Here is a 17,309-nt window from a genome sequence, read left to right on the forward strand (position 1 = left end):
ACGTGCATCCCTTTCTGTAGTCCCTTAAATCGGAGCCGGTCACATTGTCAGCTAACAATCTAACTAGACTACTACTATCATATCAGAGCGAGGCCTTTTCTAAACAGAGATAAAAATCTATGTTTCTAAATCTTTGGTTAATGATTGGTTAAATGACCAGTAAGTAGTAACAAACACAGCATATAATATAGCATTACGATAATCTGTGGAAATCCTAAGTGTCAATGTCAAAAACTTGTGACAATGACAAGCAACACTAACTAAACAACTAAACTAGGTAGGTACATGCACTAAAAATGCCACTCCGTCGCAAAGAAATTTTTTGCAAAGAGTAAATTAATATAAGATTTTTTGTTTACCTATGTACAGTAGTTAACTTAGTTTTCTTCTGGTTGGTGTGCTTATTTGTCTTCCTATTTTCAACTATATTTATTAGGTATCTACCAAGTTTACGTGGAAAACTATCTTTTCATTTGGCCAAGTGAGCTAGGCGAAAACTTATATACTGTGCTCACACATTAGGTACAATGTCGTCTATAGATTTTGATCCAGCAATAAAACTGTGTCTGAAATATTTACATTCGAGTGCTCCTGACTCTACTGAACAGTTACGGTTGACTCTTGATGATTACATTCGACAGACCTACGGCAGTTCCAAAACTCTGGGTAATGTACTACCCAAAAAATATTTGAATGAAGAGAAATCGGAATCTGTGAGATCGAAACATAAGAACGAAAAAGCTTCCAGTAGCAAAACTATACCGATACCGCAGCAAAGTCCTCAGCAAATACAGATTCCTGAGAGAGAAAATGATGATAGCTCTGTTATGGATGGTGAATTGGCTTTCGATCTACTGGAGGAAGACTTGACATGTGTTGTCTGCCGGCAAATTGCTGTGCAGGCTGGGAACAGGCTTGTGGAATGTGATGTTTGTCATTCTCTTTATCATCAGGTATTTGTCTATTTTTTGCACACCTCTAAAATGAGTAATATTTAAATACATCCTCTTCTATTCATCTGTTGTAGAGTTTTCCTGTGGTTGAAATCAGAGTAGGACAGAAACAGACCTATGCACTTTTTTGTTGTTATTGTGCTGTTGTTGTTGATGGTATGTAGATTATTTTGTTTGATAATCTAAGTCTGATATAAAATTCAACTCATATTGTTATTTGAAAGATTGTACTAGTTCCATAATTTTGTAAATATTAACATATTAATTCTATATATATAAAACTCTTGCGTTACTGAGTGACTGACTGACTCGTGGACAATGCACAGCCGAAACAACTGGGTGTAGAAAGCTGAAATTTGGCATGTGGGTTCCCTGGGGAGTGTAAGTGAGCACTAGAGAGGATTTTTGGAAATTCTACCCCAAAGGGGATGAATGTGGTGAAATACTTTTATATGAAAGTTCTACATCATTGAAGTTAGTGACTCGAAAATTTGGTTTTTGTTTGTTTACAACAAATTAATGTATTGAAAATGTTTCAGATTTTTCTGAAAATTAACCGCCGAAGCCGCGGGCAAAATCTAGTTACATATATTTTACAAATAAAGAATATTTGATTGTTCTTAACATTGTCATTTTTTAACATGTCATATTGTTTCAGGATTGCCACAAGCCTGTTATCAGCGACAGCGACATGGGCACAGGGTGGCAGTGTCAGTCGTGCATAACAATGCATGGATTTTCTGGTGGATTCTCTAGCAAATCTTCTTCAGCTTCAAAATCACCACCACTGGTCTCTGGTTCCACTACTCCTGTGAAGATATCATCAAGTAGTTCTGCATCATCGTCTCCATCTAAAGTTGTAACACCCAGCATTAATATAATATCTGCTGACAAGCGTCTTCAAATTATGAAGAAAAAGGCTGCCAAACAACATGAAAAGAAAAAGGGCTCCAAATAACATATGATTTGATTTGTTGTTGAAGTTAGCCAAAATTTGTTTAGTCTTCAACAATTACAGAAATAGAACAAAGTTGAATAATTTGTAATAATATTTATAGATAACACTATAACTATTATAAGGTAAATAACTTAATCAAAACTCTTAGAAATTGACTTGATTGTGTCGTTGTTAAAATTACAATTTCAATTAGTTCAACTGGCATAGAAAAGTTATAGTGCCTATACGAGACATTAGGCAAGACTAGTATTTTTTTTTCTTATACATTTATAAATAAAATGATAAAGATTTAAGAAAGCACAATTTTATAAGAGGGCTGCAAGAGGGTTAGTATTTAAATTTAAGCTTGTATGTTTTCTAGATTCCGTCTTAATAATAAATGTGAAAAAAAACATGACACTAGTATTTTTTATTGAATATGCTTAACGACAACCATTTTTGGAAGTGCTGTTACGTATCCTACCAACTGTTAAGGACACCACGTACGACATCCACGGGGGGTAGATGTACCTACTCATTTTTTTATTTTACAAATCGTCAAATTATAATGAACTATATTCATTGTAAAATTGTTTTTGGGGATAATATTATCGTTACATAGTATAAGACAAAGTTATTTCCTATTGTCTAGTCTGTCTGTCCCTATGTAGGGTATGGGGTTTTTTAATAGATAACTATTAAAAAACCCCGCTTTAAAATCCGTTCGTCAGTTCAAGAGGAAGGTTTATATATATATACCCGTGCGAAGCCGAGGCGGGCCGCTACTTTATATGCAGGGGCCACATGAACTTTATTACTTGAATACATACACACTCTTGTAAATATAGCGTATACCTACTTATTGCTAGTTAGTGTAGGTATTTCTACTTTTAGAAACCCGTACCAAAAGCAAAAACGAAGCCTTTGCTTATAAATATAAGGACGATTAGTTGGCCCTGAATCGGTCGTTCCCGCTCGGTCATCCGTGACGACGTCAAGCCAGTACTTCTTGAGTTTGCCCCTATAGGTAGGACCAGGCGAAAGCGGCATAGACACCCTTTCTTTTGCTGGTTTACGCAAAACGTGGCCTTGCTGTGAAGGTGGCAATCAGGTATAGCTGCTACATAGGTAGGTACATTGTCTATCACGTATTACTAAAAGCGGAAAAAATATCATATATAGATATTTACTAATTTATATTATACCTACTAAATCGTTTAGCAGTTTCCCAATGTAGAGATTATTTAGTAAACAATATGAATATTTTCTACCTAGGTACAATGTAAGTAACGACATATATTGTTATAACAAATGGATTAACTTCAGTACTAAAAGCTTCAGCTGTTTTTCTTTTAATGTAACCAATCCGGGAAATGAGGGGTTCCTATTGGTGAAACCACAGAGCAGGGCGTTTCGGTACAGCTGTTATGCTGCGGCGTTTCTGCTGTTGGAATTTGGAATATGGCCCTTAGGGTTGTGACCATAGAGTTCATTTTGGCAATGTGAAGTTAAGATGTGCGGGAGATTTTGTTACGCCTACTATTTCACGCTTCAGATAAGAGCTTTCATGATGATATTAGTTTCAGGGCGGAGATCCATGGGCGTCGTCACAGATAGTAAAGTGAATCTTTTAGTGTTCTTTTGCCAACGAAAAGTTAAAAAAATGTGGTTTCTTGTATAGTGATTACAAGTACAGCAGAGAGAGGCAAGTACCTACAAACGATAGATGTACCTACTAAGTTTTCATCAGTGTAAATACTACATTATAGATATTCAAGTAACTATTTACAAGTAACTAGGTATTTATTATATTAGTTCTATACAATTATCTAATCTATAAATAATACTTTTACTATTATTTTTTAAGTATGACTAAGTAGGTATAGGTACTTAGCAGTTGTTTTAACTAATAGATTTCCGTTCATATTATAATGTTTTGCGAATTTCTTGAGACCCACGGAATTTGAGCTACCTATACAAAAAGGTTAAAGTACCTAAGTATTACCTACTCAGTAAAGTTTAGTTAAGATAAGTAGGTATATATCTATGGTCATAAGTAAACCTAGGTCCTAGGTAGGTACCTATATCTACTTACACATGCCTGGCCTATTTATTCTTGCCTTGAATATCCCTAAATTGTAGGGTTTGGGAAATATCGACACGGGGACCGAATTCCAAATCTAGCTGTTTAGACGATGCCTTTTAGTCCACAACCAACCTGGTCAATGTTTGTTTATTAATTAATTACTAATTTAGCTTACAAGAAGTTATCCTAAAAATTATTAAACATTTTAAAATTACATTTCTTCAGAAAAAGGTTACCAAAATGAACAGCGGGCGTGCGCGCGTTCCGAAATGTGCGCGGTGTCGAAACCACGGCCTGATCTCCAGTTTGCGTGGGCACAAGAAGGCCTGTGCTTACAGACTCTGCCAGTGCCCCAAGTGTGGTCTCATCAAGGAGCGACAGCGGATCATGGCAGCCCAGGTTTCTGTTCTGAAATTACTTTTGTAATGTTACTAGCATTTGCCCGCAGCTTCACCCGTGTGATTTTTCCGGGATGAGAGTTAGGCTATGTCCTTCTCCGTACTTCAAACTAAGTATAAGTATGTATACAAAATTTCAAGAAGATTGGTTGAGTAACGTAGATAGAGCGTGAAGAGGTAACAAACTTACTTATTATTACTATAAATATAGGCATTTTTAGTTAGGATAAGGATAAGAAAGCATGCGGGTACCGGTTATTCAGGTGCCGCGACTTCAGATCGCGGTAGCATAGATTTATATTTGAATGAATACAGGAACCTCACATCTGACTTCGCCAACATTATTGACAGTGGCCTCCAGCGGCCCTCTCAATTTTTATAGTCATTACATACTCCTGGTCTGGGTGTGAAAGAAAATATAAGAAGTGCTAGCTACTTACGCTTCCAGTCAACTGATTGAAAGGGCCATATTTATACTAGGGTTTCGTAGAAATAAGTCCTCTCTCCAGCTAATAGCGGTTTCTTCTTTGTCTGTCGACTTTGTACGGAATGATTTACTGCATTGGCACTGGAACTGGAAGAAAGATTTCAGTTAAAACTTACAGTTATCAGGGCGAGTGTACCTACCCCAAATTTAAAGCCCAGAGCGTGGAATATCTGAAGAAAAAGGTTCACAATGAGATTTATTCCTTGTCAGGAATTTGTTTCGGGCCCCAAGGGTGTGTTACGCCAGTGATAATTTGTTGATTGGTTAATTGCATTTCAGATATCCACGTTATCCTATATTATTGTTTTTTCTGTGTAGTTTGTTGAAGTACAAATACAAAATACTTATACTAACATCAGAAATAAAATCCACTGTCTATATTACTTAAAGGTTACGTAAGTATACTTATTATCGGACTTAGCACGAACCTTTTTTATTTAATGTTTCTGAAGTTACAACGAGCTTCCTGTCGAAGAGCGAAAGTTTAAAAACAATATTACCCAAAGATTATGCTTTGCTAATGATTTTAGTATTCTTAATAAAGATAAAGCGTAATACATAAATAAATAAATAAAAAATGAACATGAATATGATCACGCCAAGTTAAAATCTAAACCAAAATGTATTCGTTACTTTGGGAGCTTCCGGCCATGAATAGGGTTGACAAATAAGAAAATATATCTTAGATATTTGTATCAAAAATAGTAATACTTAATTTTACAGAAAATGACTTCATTTAACAGAAAATTTTATTTTCATATATATTATAGAAGAGCTGTTGCTCGCGGCAAAGAAGACATGGGGAATAAAATAGATTTTTGAGTCTCAAGATGTTTGTGAATCATGGTTAAAAACGTGGAACAAATGAGTCTTTTTATAAATACCTATGTTAAAAATGCTCATTAGGCTGATCAACTTTTGTTAAGGCGCTTTTGTCATATCTGTTATAGTGTAGCGGGTCTGTTGGAGTTCATCATCAGGTGTTCCATATCTTCGATTTTTAAAAGTCTACAGAAAATGCTCATCAGGCTGACCAACTTTTGTTAAGGCGCTTTTGTCATATCTGTTATAGTGTAGCGGGTCTGTTGGAGTTCATCATCAGGTGTTCCATATCTTCGATTTTTAAAAGTCTACAGAAAATGCTCATCAGGGCGATCAATTTCTGTTAAGGTGACTTTTCTATATTTGCTACAGTTTAGCTGGTCTAGGTTCTCCTAGAGCTGTTCCAGTTTCCAAAATAAATTATACCCTATATGTTGACCAGACTTTATAGCTATATAGAACAAAAAAATTTCATTCCAATCCGTCGAGCAGATCCAGAGATTAGCGTGTGCAAAAAAAAAACAGACAAACAGATAGACTTTTTTTAAATTCTTATTCTATTACTGATTCTCTATCGATCTCAATTTTTATTTATTTAAATATCTTCACAGAACAGAAACACTTTTTTTTACTGTTTTATTATATGTATTGAAAACGATAAATGTGAATTACATTAACTTTCTAATAATCCACATATTAACCAAAAAAACCCAAAAGCAAATGACTAAAGACAATTCCAAAATCCCAATACCGTCTAATTCTAAAATAACAACCAATTCAGTGGCGTTAATGTGTTTTAATGTAGTGAAATCGAGATCGGCTAATGCGGCGTCGGGGTTTATTTGAACAAGTGGCACGTGTTTACGCTGCTGCCGGATGAAACATCGATCGGTTTACTCAGTAATGCATCGCCGATGTCCCACCACTTTCGTCCTGGATCATGACTGAAATGAACATATTTATGATTTTATACAAATTTTGAAAATAATAGTGAGACGAACAAATTTAGGAGTCAAGTAACCTTTTCATTATCATCTCACCTTTTTTGCTGCCCTTTGCAGAACATTACGAGTAAGTATTATGCTGTCTTTCAGAATGTGCATCATATAAATGTAAACGAAATTTTTAAAAAGAAAAATAAATAGACTCGACGATATTTATATTTCGCATAAAGAAATACATTAAGAATAGAATATAACTTAATTTTAATCAAATAGAAACACATAGTATAAAGGGTACCTATAGAAATCGAAGATTAAATCACATTACACATATTGTTTATTCATAAAAATAAAGTACATTTGGACTTCATGTGCCGTATACCTCTAAGCTATTTGGATAAACAGTTGAAAAACACAGGGAAAGATCTTTGCAAATTAACGCGGTAACTAATATAAATTCTCTTGTGGTACAGGGTGTGGGGATCAAGTTTTGTTTGCGTTTCCAATAAAGCGACCATCTCGGACAGGCCGCGGCCGGCGGCGCTCCCGAGGGGCCACCACCGCAAACACAAACACTCGCTGTTTGTCATTGATTTTCTGCTAAATTAATTTATCAACATTACGATTCCTGTCACTTGTGCCATGGGGTACAAATCACGTCAATTTCCTTTCTTTGAATTAATTTGAGGGGAGCTTTTCGTATACTCGTAGACTATACGGAGGTCGAAGCAACGTCGTCGTTCGTAGCGTGGAGGCACCGTAGCTGTCTACGAAGCTGTGCTACGAAGCTATGCAAAAAATATATGGTTACTATATTAAATTAAAAAGTATATAAATATCTTATATCTCTTCCTTTTTCATCTGAGCGTTTTCCTAGTTTCGTCCCAGCCGTTGAGCGTCGAAGCCCAGGATCCGCTTTCCTACGTCTTTACTTTGCAACATCGCCGGCCATAACCCTAGTTGTCAGACCTTTGGCACACGTATCATATTTGACGACATCAAGACAGCACTTCTTGTAGTTTGCCATTTCTGCCAGGATCAGGCAACACGTGGCATTATATATTAAAATATCTTGTAAAAATTGTGACTACAATAAAAATAACACTGATTTCGAGAAGACGAGGAAATGTGAAAATATTGTTTCTGCACCTTCAGTGAACAGCTTCAAGAATAGATTGGACAAAATCCCCAAACAACACGAAGCACACGCATCAGCTTTATAAGCTGCTAGTGTGTTTAATATAAATAATAATAATAATCAGGTGGCGTTGAAACGGCAACAAGCGGCCGAAGACAAGATTGCGCTCCACTTGGCGTCGGTGGAAACGGGCACAGCGCTGGAGGCTCTGCCCCCCGGCCGTATCTTCGGCATGCGGGTCACCAGGCCCTGCCCCAGTCCAGGACTCGAACCCGACTCCAATGCCGACCAGACTGTAAGTTGTATTTTAATTTGTTTGAATTTTAAAGTATCAATATTTTATACACTTGATTCCAAACTGCCTGCCCGAATAATAGAAATTTCTATTCTTTCCTATTCTGCGCCATTTTTGCCGTCGGCACTTTGGTCTCTCGGTACTTCTTCAGTCTAGCGGTAAAATATAAAGCCTTTGCTGTTGACTGCACATTACATTAATCGTCTTCTTTCGTCAATAATTTTAATTATAGTTATGTTCAAATAAATTTCGTTATATAGTTACTAGGCGCATTCCTGGGATAAAGATGAAGGGATTTTTTAAAATAATTTTATTTAAAGCCTTCTTATTTACATTTATAATAACAACCTGTTTAATAGTTTGGCGTGAAATAAAAAAATAAAAATACATATCGAATGAAATTTTTTGACCGCGTTTATGATACATACATATTCTTTAAATAAAAACGTTACTTGTTGCTAGACTATACACATCGACAGTGAAACAAGCGACTCCATGCCAGAGTGCTGCAGTGCATCTCCTGATTCAGCAGGCAGCGGCGCGGCCACCTCCTCGCGGTAACTTTATAATGTTTATAGTTACTAAACTTAAAAATTTGACTTCAAGGGTATTTTTCATAAAGCACATATATGCCTGCATGTAACGTATTGAATAGATAAGTTTTGTGTTTCACAAGTGTTGGGTAGGACTTTCATGTAGAGTTCTAGTAGTTAGTTTATCTGTCAGATTAAGATATATTATTTTATCAATGAGTGGTAAAACAGGCCCTTAGCCTAACATCACGCAGTACCGAACCGATCGACTTTGCCATATATAGATTCAGTTGATAGGTTTAAATAAATTTGATTTTGCGATATATTTCATTTGGTTTTATTTGGTTTAACTATGTTTTTCTCCTCTCTTTTCCATCCAAGAAAAAACCTAAAACCAAGTCACTTTGTCACATGTGACATGAAATCCTACTCTCAAATTTAAATTTGCTTTTGTATGGTTTTTGATTTGATTGTAGGCCTGGATGCAGCGAAGAGGGGGCAGAGGGCGAGGGGGTGAGTACCGCCGGCTTGGAGATGCTGAGGAAGCTGTTCCCGGGTAAGAAGCGCTCGGTGTTGGAGTTGGTGCTGCGCCGCTGCAACCACGACTTGCTGCGCGCCGTCGAACATTTCAACGTTACACATGTAATTTTTTAAAATCAATCCGGACTTTTCTGTTTCTCTATACTTCCTCAAACATAAAGTACACTACATGTTGTACATGTACTTATATTGTGTACATAAAATAAATAAAAAATAGAGTAACACATTGCATGCTCGATGCTCCACAGTGGGGAGTTGCAGGTCAATTGCACTATCGTTTCTTCTATATTGTTTACTCTAATTTCATATCAAGGTCACACATACAGTCAAGGAAAATTGTCTTCTCTGTTGATTATATAATATAAATCATCGTGGAAGACATTTTTTCTTAATGTCCATACCCAATCTAATGCGTTCTTCTATTGGCGAAACAGAATCATCAGCGAGACAAACCGCCGTCATCAACCACAACCGCGAGTTTGGATGCCTCTGTTTCCAGTTCGGAAGAAACCGAGAGCCGTTGGTCAGCGTTCAGACCGGTGGGCCCACGCGCGCCCCTCCTCCCAGCCCTCGTCATGGGCCGAGTTTGCGGCTCCGAATGGCTCGTTCCCCTCCCCACCTTACCTGCCCTCTCAACCCCCCTGCTGCTCCCATTTCAGCAGGCCCCTTGTAATCCCTGCACACCTGATTGTAGACAGTGTAATTCTCATCATTAGGATAAATTTACACACTTGATGTAGTGAATTTATGAAAAATAAGGCTCAATAAGTATTTTCTAATAACAAGTAGTAGATATCGTTTTTTGTCATTTACATTCATAAGCAGTACGCAGTAGGTAGGTATATTTTATTCCTTGTATACCTATGCTTCTTCTTGTTTCTTAATTCACATTCATTCACATATATTGTAAAGATTTAAATAAGTATCTAATAAAATAGAATTGTACGTAAGTATTTGTAATGTTTCTTATTTTTACTACACTACCCTAGAAAATAGAACGTTATCAAGATGTTTCAGGATTTTAAAATATTAGAAACTTTTTATAAAGTATGTATTTGTCCAAAGGAATATTTTCGACGCTTATATTACGGTTTAGGAAGAAACCGGTAAATGCCGGGGTCAGATGGTCAGATGAGAGGAGAAGAGAAGCAAATAAATAATAAGTTAGTTTAAAAAAGTAAATTAATAGTTACGTGTTTTTATTCCATGTCTTTCTAGTAGGTGTGGATCAAAAATTTACAATTTACATTGATTGATATGTCCCTACCTAATGTTTGAAACCAAATAATGCCTACTCCAGTATATCCATTATATTATAATGAGCCTTTGAAACAGTTTACTCATTGTTTAAAGTGTGCATTACAACTGATTCACGTTTCAACTAAAATGTATTATTATATTTTGGTAGTAATTTTAATATTGTACATAATTTACGACGTAAATTATGTCTTACGCACTTTATTTACTATTTTAAGCGGAAGAATGTTGGAAAAGTCATATTCTCTACATGACCCTACCACTATTTACGGTGAGTTATATTTAACATAATACATTATTATTCTAGCGCTTTCCCTGTTGCATACTCCCACAAGTATTGAAAGTTTTTACATAAGTGTGTTATACCTTCTAAAATGTAGAAGGTATAACACACTTTATCTATAACTGATCGTCAGAGATAAGGATTGGTGGATGATGATTACTATACGTAGAATCTAAAACTGTTTTACCATTTCAGGTATTTGCACCTACCTAGACTGTGACGAGAGCTTTAGAAGTCTTCGGCTAGCCAGGCTACTCCGCGAGATCGACATAGCACGTTTTCACTTTTACGACCGGACCGGTATCTACGAGCGAAGCCAAATTCTCAAAATATCGTCTTTGCAAGGATGCACACTTAGCACCACATGCGAGCCAGTTGGATTATTTCAAATATATAAAATAACCACTAAGGTAGGATAAAAATTCAACGACTTTCATTTTGTTTACCTATCTCTGACTGTACAGTATGCGGAAGTTATTTTAAATCACCAGCCAAATTAACATACTTAATTGAGTATGACACTGAAAGACATATTGAGAATACTTTGAAGAGATGCAAAGTTACTACAATAATATGGTTAAAAAAGAATTACATAAGAACATAAAATTTTGTATCTCCTAATAATGTAAATATTTATACTTTTACTTCCTTTACTTCGTCATACAAACAAAATGTGGCGACTGCGTTGCGTTTAAAAATTCCCTATTTTTAATATACCTTTAAAACCTTCAAAGTTAAAATGTAAGTTCACTAACCACTGTCTTTTTTAGCTGGTATACTGGGATGATCGATCACTATTCCTGGAACACGAAGTGGCCACACTATCTGACGGAAAGTTAAGACATGTGATTGTGTCCCGCCAACACCCTATTGGGAAAGACAGAAACTCTACGGAGGCTTTATTGCATGAACTAAAGGGGGCGGAAAATTCACCCTCATGTCCAGAATATATAAGCCATTGGATACGAAGTAATGAAATTTCTAGTTTAAAATTTAAAAAAATATGAAGTAGAAAATAAAATAATTAGTGGCAAGTATAGTGTTTTAATTTTTTTTTTATAATACATGTCAACTAAGAATAACAACATTGTAAATTCTTTCTTACATGTCTTATTAAGTACGTAAAAAATCTTACCATATAGGTAAATGACACATACAAATTTATTTTACATACTTTTATGATTTTGAAGCGGATTTGAAGCGGTGGTGGTGTAATGGTTAAGACACCTGTGGATCGAAAGATCCCAGGTTCGAATTCTACCGGTGTCATACGAGTTTGTATACCAATCTTACTCACGTATAGTACCTAGTTTTTATCCACCACCACTTGCTTCCGTTGAAGGAAAACATCGTGAGGAAACCTGCACACTACATGGTTCATTACTATTGACTACTGTGTGTGAAATGGAGATGCAATGGCAAACCACTCCATTAACAATGCCAAGAAAGTTGTTGTGTGTGTTTCATTCCACGTAATGACCATCACCTTTAGCCATGAGGAATACGACTATGAAGAAGAGAAAATAGACGAATATAAAAAAATAGACTTTTAAAAACACTTTTGTGGTTCATAAATGTTTACTTTAAAATTCAACAATTACTGTGGAGTTTGTTTTCATGTTAGGACTCGTAAAGAAAAACGTAAGTATAGGTAGTGTAAAATGAGACAACTAACACAAAGAAGATAATGATATTGATTTAAGGCTAAATTAAATGTTGACATTTATAAAGTTAACTGTTTACTTCTGTATGGATACTTAATTACAATAGCTTTGTGTTTAAATTTTACTTGGTAATTGATGACGGGTCAATCAGCAATTTATGCAAAAACTTGAACTTCGATCGTCCGCGTCTAACTTCAAGTCGGAGAACCGGTTCACTGACTCCACGGCCATTATGACAGCCATATACAGTCTGTCAAACCTATATTGGTATTAAAGTGAGGGCACCACTTACAACGTAAATATTAAATTTTCATAGCTTAGTCGATAGTTAGATTTTCTGCCACGCGCAAAATATTTTTTGTCAGATAGTCCAAACTGCGTTCTTCGCCGGCTACGTATAACAGTACTTTATTATCACGCGGAGCCTACATACTTAATTTTAGTAGAATTACAAAATGTTTTGCATAATTACGACCATTGTGGCTCTCCTGTACATTTTGTGGGATGTAAACTACTTCCTTAGAATAGCCTTCACCATCGGCATTGGCCGACTGTTCCAAAAGAAGTGTGGAATCAATGACACGACAACGATTTATGGTAAGCTTTTGTATGATCTACCTATGAAATAAAAATAAACAAGTAAGTAGGTACCTAGTTACAGTCCCGGTTGTGTTTAATCTTTTTTTATATCACCATGCTGTTATTTTAGTCCTGGATTAATATTTCTAACCTTACGTATAGATAATAAATTCCTAATATAATAGGTACTATGTTGGTAAATAAAACAAATAAAATTTAGGTACTTTTTGTAACCGTAGAATGAGTAGTCTTGTATTGACAAATAAATGGTTGATTGATGAAAAAGTCAAGTCGAAATTAAAACATAAATACCTACCTATAAGTATAACATAGACATACTTATCTACGGCACAGCATAACAAGTTAGGAAAAAAGCTAAAGTCCTTTGTAGGATAACACATTAGTAATCAACGTGTTAAAACAATTTTTTTAAAATAACTTTTTGACAAAAACTTTGATGGAACGAAACTAATGAAATGGAATTTATTTAGGAACAAAGTTCTAGTCGGTGGAGTCCAAGGGTGGGATTATTGAGTTCTAATGGCACCTCCAGAAATAGTTTCATTATTATGGCTATTGCCCGTTGCCTAGCTTATGGTAGCCAATGTATGTCCTCGGGTCATTAAATATATATCTATTCCTAATTTCATCAAAACCGGTCCAGCAGCCTCAAAGCGTGACAAACAGACAGACTTTCGCTTTTAGGGCCAATAACGTTACAATATGATGACGGTAAGTGGTTTATTATTTCTATGCTTAGAATTGTAGGTGACTTTTGACTAAAATAAAAAAAATATACCTAGGTAAGTTCTGTAATTACCAGCACCGGCATTTCCTCATCAGTCTTATGTCACTCTGGTCTCTTATTAAATCCCATTTCAAATGTGGTCGATAATGTAAGTAGGTAGGTAAGTATAATAACTTTTACGTCACTACATAAATAATAAATTTTATATAATACGAGTGGAAAATACTCCACAGACAAGAACGTCGTTCTTAAAAGATGAGATGATTCTTATTATTTTCTTCAACTGAGTTAGGTGTCATATACTTATAGAACAACCTAGTCGTCTCATGTTTTTGTACACAGTATTAATCAGTATTATGTCAACATTTTCAACAATTACCTTAATTGTTGAAAATGTTGACATAATTCTGTATTGTATGCAAATCTTAATATTTCATGAGATAATGAATAAGAGTTTTTCCCCTGACTTCAGAACCTCTCCTTCTGTATAAGTTATAAGTTTAATGTGTCTGTGTATCTGTCTCTAGGCTTCTGTACAACGCAAGACGTGGACATTTTCCTGCGTCACATGAACAATGCGCGTTATGTGCGCGAGCTGGATTTCGCGCGGTTTCACTTTTACGACCGCACTGGTATCTACGCTAACATCAAGCAGGTTGACGGACACGCACTTCAGGGCGCCTCCAGCATCAGATACAGGAGGACTATACCTATATTCACTGCTTACAAGGTTGAGACTAAGGTGAGAATATAATACATTTCTGTGAACTACCTATGATTTGTATTTAAAACTAAACAAATTGATACACCAAAAAATTGTGTCAATCATGTCAAATCAAATTATGTCCAAAAAGTGGAAAAAATATCAATTTCAGCCTACTGGCAAAAATAAATATTTCTGCATAATAGTTGCATAGTAATTAAATCAGATAAGTAATTAGTTAATTAGGTACAACTTTCGACATAGTAATTTTAAACAAGTTATTTTATTTTATCTTCAGCTAGTGTATTGGGAGGACAAAACGCTCTTCATAGAGCAGAAGTTCATCACGCTGAACGACGGCTTCGTCCGCGCCGTGGTGCTCTCCAGACAGAACCTCATCAACGTGGACGCGGCTACGCTCTTCAAGGGCATCCCTGGCGCTGAACAGAAACCTGAATGTCCAGAAGAAATCAACCACTGGCTGCAAGCTATCGAGATATCTAGCGCTAAACTTAGAAAGAAGGATTGATTTTTTTAACTGGGGCTCTAATTCGTAAAAGTATTTATTTTTCTACAAATAAAGAATGGTTGCGGTTGCCAGTTCTGTCTTTTAATTTTTTTTATCGTATAAACAACATGCCGGTAGGTATAACAGATGGTAAAAAGTGCAGTGCGACAAAAGTATCGAATTACACGAGAGCGAGACTTACCTTTAAACTATTGTGGATACAGAATAGAAATCGGCTCTTCCGAAATAAGCAAAATAAAGAAATTTGAAATAGAAGCCCTCTTTGCAAATACATAAATTCTATTCCCTCGAGGGGGCTGTTTATAAGGACCGTTTAAATTGGAGTGGTTTAAATAGGAGTACAAAAAATCATGACTTGGTTATTATCCTTTTCTGTACTCTACTCATTTTATGAGTTAGTGCAGTACTCCATCATGTGACGCTCAGTGTAAAGTTACTGTTTATGAAATCTGCGCGCTGTGCACACAAGATTATGGATTTATAGTAAACCAGAAAGTGCGATAGACAATTGATTATGGCCTTTATTGATAGACATGTGATGATCTAAAATTATATATAGCCAGGAATGATTACAAGACAAACATAAACATTTAATTCTCGGTTATAGTAGTATGCATGCATACTATATAAAAGTATCTGTAGCGATATGGGAATTGATTCTTTCGAACTTAGGTTAATAATCTATATATGTATAATATAGATATAAAATAACCATAAAAATCACAAAGGAAATCTCTTACCTTATTTTCAACCGTTTCATGAAAATAGGTAGTTAGATTAACTGATTATTTATTTTTGAAACAATTCGTTGGTGGCGCGGCGGCGGCAACTGCATTACGCTATTAGCTGTAGGAATGTGTGTGAAGTAGCTCGAGTTTTTTGGGCTTCCCTTATTAGCTCTGTTTAGGATGTCTACCGACCACACACGACACATGGTGATTAAGAAGTTTTGATATTTGTACGTAGTTATTTTGAAAATATACTGCACTGTAGGTACCAAACCATTGTTACTTCATTTTGTGTTCATCAAATTTGATTTGAAAATGTATCAAGTTTGTCACTTTAAAACGCGAATAATAAAAATAATAAACACTGTAATAAGTATTACTTTTAGCTGTATTGAAAAGAACATCTTAAATAAGCATTTTTAAATAAGTATAAACAATTCATAGAAATTAGCGAATTATTTAAAATACTTATCTACCTACACTAAATATGTAGTAATTACTGAAAAAAAGATTTAAATAAGTACCTACTTAATTCTGAATAGAACAATGTTTTATAATTTTAATGAGAGTTGATTTTATTTTCGTGTTTTTTTTTGTAGTACAATTTAAAATCAAGTATCAAAGTAGCAGAGACGAGTAGACTGTCGTCGGCGGGGTGGCGCTAGCCGCGTGTGTCGTGTCTTGAAACAATAACATAATATCCATTAGCTTTAGCTTTAGTGGCTGTATTCTTGTTATTAGTCCCTGAAATAATATATATGTTTTTTTTTTTACGAAAACAACCACTTTATATAGTTGCTATAACAGCTTTTTTGCAATGCGATTGCAATTTTGCAATTACAGCTTGTGCTTCTGTCGTAGAATATGACCGGTCCGTATATCTCTCGCGGATTTCATCAGAGTCGACTAAGGGACAGAGCCTTCCTAGGGAGGGTTGATGCCTGGCAGGCGGCAAGTCGTATAATTAAAGGCGAATTTCAAAAATTTTACCTGTTCAAGATGTAAATAAATCTGTTCCATTTTTATTTCTTTAAGATTCGGTAGTTACATTGAAAGGTTTATTATTTACACTGACCTCGGGCTTTGTGACTAGGCTTTTAATAAAACAAACTTATAACTTACGTTCTATAGAAACCTGCACATGAGTTCAAACAGCAAAATGGTTAGAATTATTAATCGTAGTCATCAACATCGCAATTACCAATCATAAATTTTCTTTGAAAAATCTATGTAAACACTGAAACTACATATTGCTTGACTGAATATCTCTTTGACTGCGTAATGATGAGGACCATTAATATTGAGCCCACGATTATTGCCAACAAGTTCCGTATATTTGTTTCCTTTGGTAAACATAAGGTCCATGTACGTAATGCATGTAGGTATCTAGTGAAAGATAAGTAGCAAATATCAATTTCTTTCAATGTGTTTATTTCATTTATAACGTACCGTTGGAGAAAATTTATATTATGTAAGTACCTAAGTAAATGCTCAGAAAATTACTTTGGTCAAATAAAAAAATATTTTTACTTTGAGTTGTAATTGATAATATGTACTAGAGCAATATAGAAAAGATATATATCGAGGGTACACATTCGATTTATCGAAAATTGAAAAAATAAATAAGGTGGTGCACTATATTCTCATAATATTTATGGACTAGAAGCATATTTTGTGACAAAATTATT

General features: G+C 35.3%; 4 protein-coding genes across 5 annotated transcripts; all 4 read left to right on the forward strand.

Moving 5' to 3' along the window:
* The first annotated feature begins 287 nt into the window (after nucleotides 1-287).
* Nucleotides 288-2,308, forward strand: IntS12 (Integrator 12). Of its 2 annotated transcripts, XM_053746379.2 has the most exons (3): nucleotides 378-953; nucleotides 1,028-1,109; nucleotides 1,612-2,308. In XM_053746379.2, exons 1-3 carry the CDS (start codon nucleotides 528-530, stop codon nucleotides 1,707-1,709), a joined length of 606 nt encoding a protein of 201 aa, XP_053602354.1. In that variant the 5' UTR covers nucleotides 378-527; the 3' UTR covers nucleotides 1,710-2,308. The 2 variants fall into 2 exon arrangements, with proteins under 2 accessions (XP_053602353.1, XP_053602354.1); XM_053746378.2 differs by lacking the exon at nucleotides 1,028-1,109 and having other exon boundaries at nucleotides 288-953.
* Nucleotides 2,309-3,482: 1,174 nt separating this feature from the next.
* dmrt93B (doublesex-Mab related 93B) lies at nucleotides 3,483-10,076 on the forward strand. Its single transcript, XM_053746994.1, has 6 exons — nucleotides 3,483-3,595; nucleotides 4,202-4,375; nucleotides 7,887-8,057; nucleotides 8,520-8,614; nucleotides 9,067-9,232; nucleotides 9,565-10,076. Exons 2-6 carry the CDS (start codon nucleotides 4,217-4,219, stop codon nucleotides 9,844-9,846), a joined length of 873 nt encoding a protein of 290 aa, XP_053602969.1. The 5' UTR covers nucleotides 3,483-3,595; nucleotides 4,202-4,216; the 3' UTR covers nucleotides 9,847-10,076.
* Nucleotides 10,077-10,458: 382 nt separating this feature from the next.
* LOC128670956 (protein THEM6-like) lies at nucleotides 10,459-11,699 on the forward strand. Its single transcript, XM_053746995.1, has 3 exons — nucleotides 10,459-10,658; nucleotides 10,866-11,080; nucleotides 11,441-11,699. Exons 1-3 carry the CDS (start codon nucleotides 10,517-10,519, stop codon nucleotides 11,675-11,677), a joined length of 594 nt encoding a protein of 197 aa, XP_053602970.1. The 5' UTR covers nucleotides 10,459-10,516; the 3' UTR covers nucleotides 11,678-11,699.
* A 936-nt stretch (nucleotides 11,700-12,635) lies between these two features.
* Nucleotides 12,636-14,964, forward strand: LOC128670957 (protein THEM6-like). The gene is made up of 3 exons (XM_053746996.1): nucleotides 12,636-12,931; nucleotides 14,189-14,403; nucleotides 14,663-14,964. The coding sequence occupies exons 1-3, from the start codon at nucleotides 12,790-12,792 to the stop codon at nucleotides 14,891-14,893; spliced, it is 588 nt and encodes a 195-aa protein (XP_053602971.1). The 5' UTR covers nucleotides 12,636-12,789; the 3' UTR covers nucleotides 14,894-14,964.
* The last annotated feature ends 2,345 nt before the right edge of the window (nucleotides 14,965-17,309 follow it).

The sequence above is a fragment of the Plodia interpunctella genome, chromosome 6 (assembly GCF_027563975.2).
Source record: "Plodia interpunctella isolate USDA-ARS_2022_Savannah chromosome 6, ilPloInte3.2, whole genome shotgun sequence".
Classification (NCBI taxonomy): domain Eukaryota; kingdom Metazoa; phylum Arthropoda; class Insecta; order Lepidoptera; family Pyralidae; genus Plodia; species Plodia interpunctella.

Coding starts and splice junctions, on each gene's coding strand:
- IntS12 (XM_053746378.2), top strand. CDS start 528: ATGTCGTCTATAGATTTTGATCCAGCAATAAAACTGTGTCTGAAATAT. Junction 954..1,611: donor GTCATTCTCTTTATCATCAG/GTATTTGTCTAT, acceptor ATATTGTTTCAG/GATTGCCACAAGCCTGTTAT.
- dmrt93B (XM_053746994.1), top strand. CDS start 4,217: ATGAACAGCGGGCGTGCGCGCGTTCCGAAATGTGCGCGGTGTCGAAAC. Junction 8,615..9,066: donor GGCGCGGCCACCTCCTCGCG/GTAACTTTATAA, acceptor ATTTGATTGTAG/GCCTGGATGCAGCGAAGAGG. Junction 9,233..9,564: donor AACATTTCAACGTTACACAT/GTAATTTTTTAA, acceptor TTGGCGAAACAG/AATCATCAGCGAGACAAACC.
- LOC128670956 (XM_053746995.1), top strand. CDS start 10,517: ATGTATTATTATATTTTGGTAGTAATTTTAATATTGTACATAATTTAC. Junction 10,659..10,865: donor TGACCCTACCACTATTTACG/GTGAGTTATATT, acceptor TTACCATTTCAG/GTATTTGCACCTACCTAGAC. Junction 11,081..11,440: donor TATATAAAATAACCACTAAG/GTAGGATAAAAA, acceptor TGTCTTTTTTAG/CTGGTATACTGGGATGATCG.
- LOC128670957 (XM_053746996.1), top strand. CDS start 12,790: ATGTTTTGCATAATTACGACCATTGTGGCTCTCCTGTACATTTTGTGG. Junction 12,932..14,188: donor TGACACGACAACGATTTATG/GTAAGCTTTTGT, acceptor ATCTGTCTCTAG/GCTTCTGTACAACGCAAGAC. Junction 14,404..14,662: donor CTTACAAGGTTGAGACTAAG/GTGAGAATATAA, acceptor TTTTATCTTCAG/CTAGTGTATTGGGAGGACAA.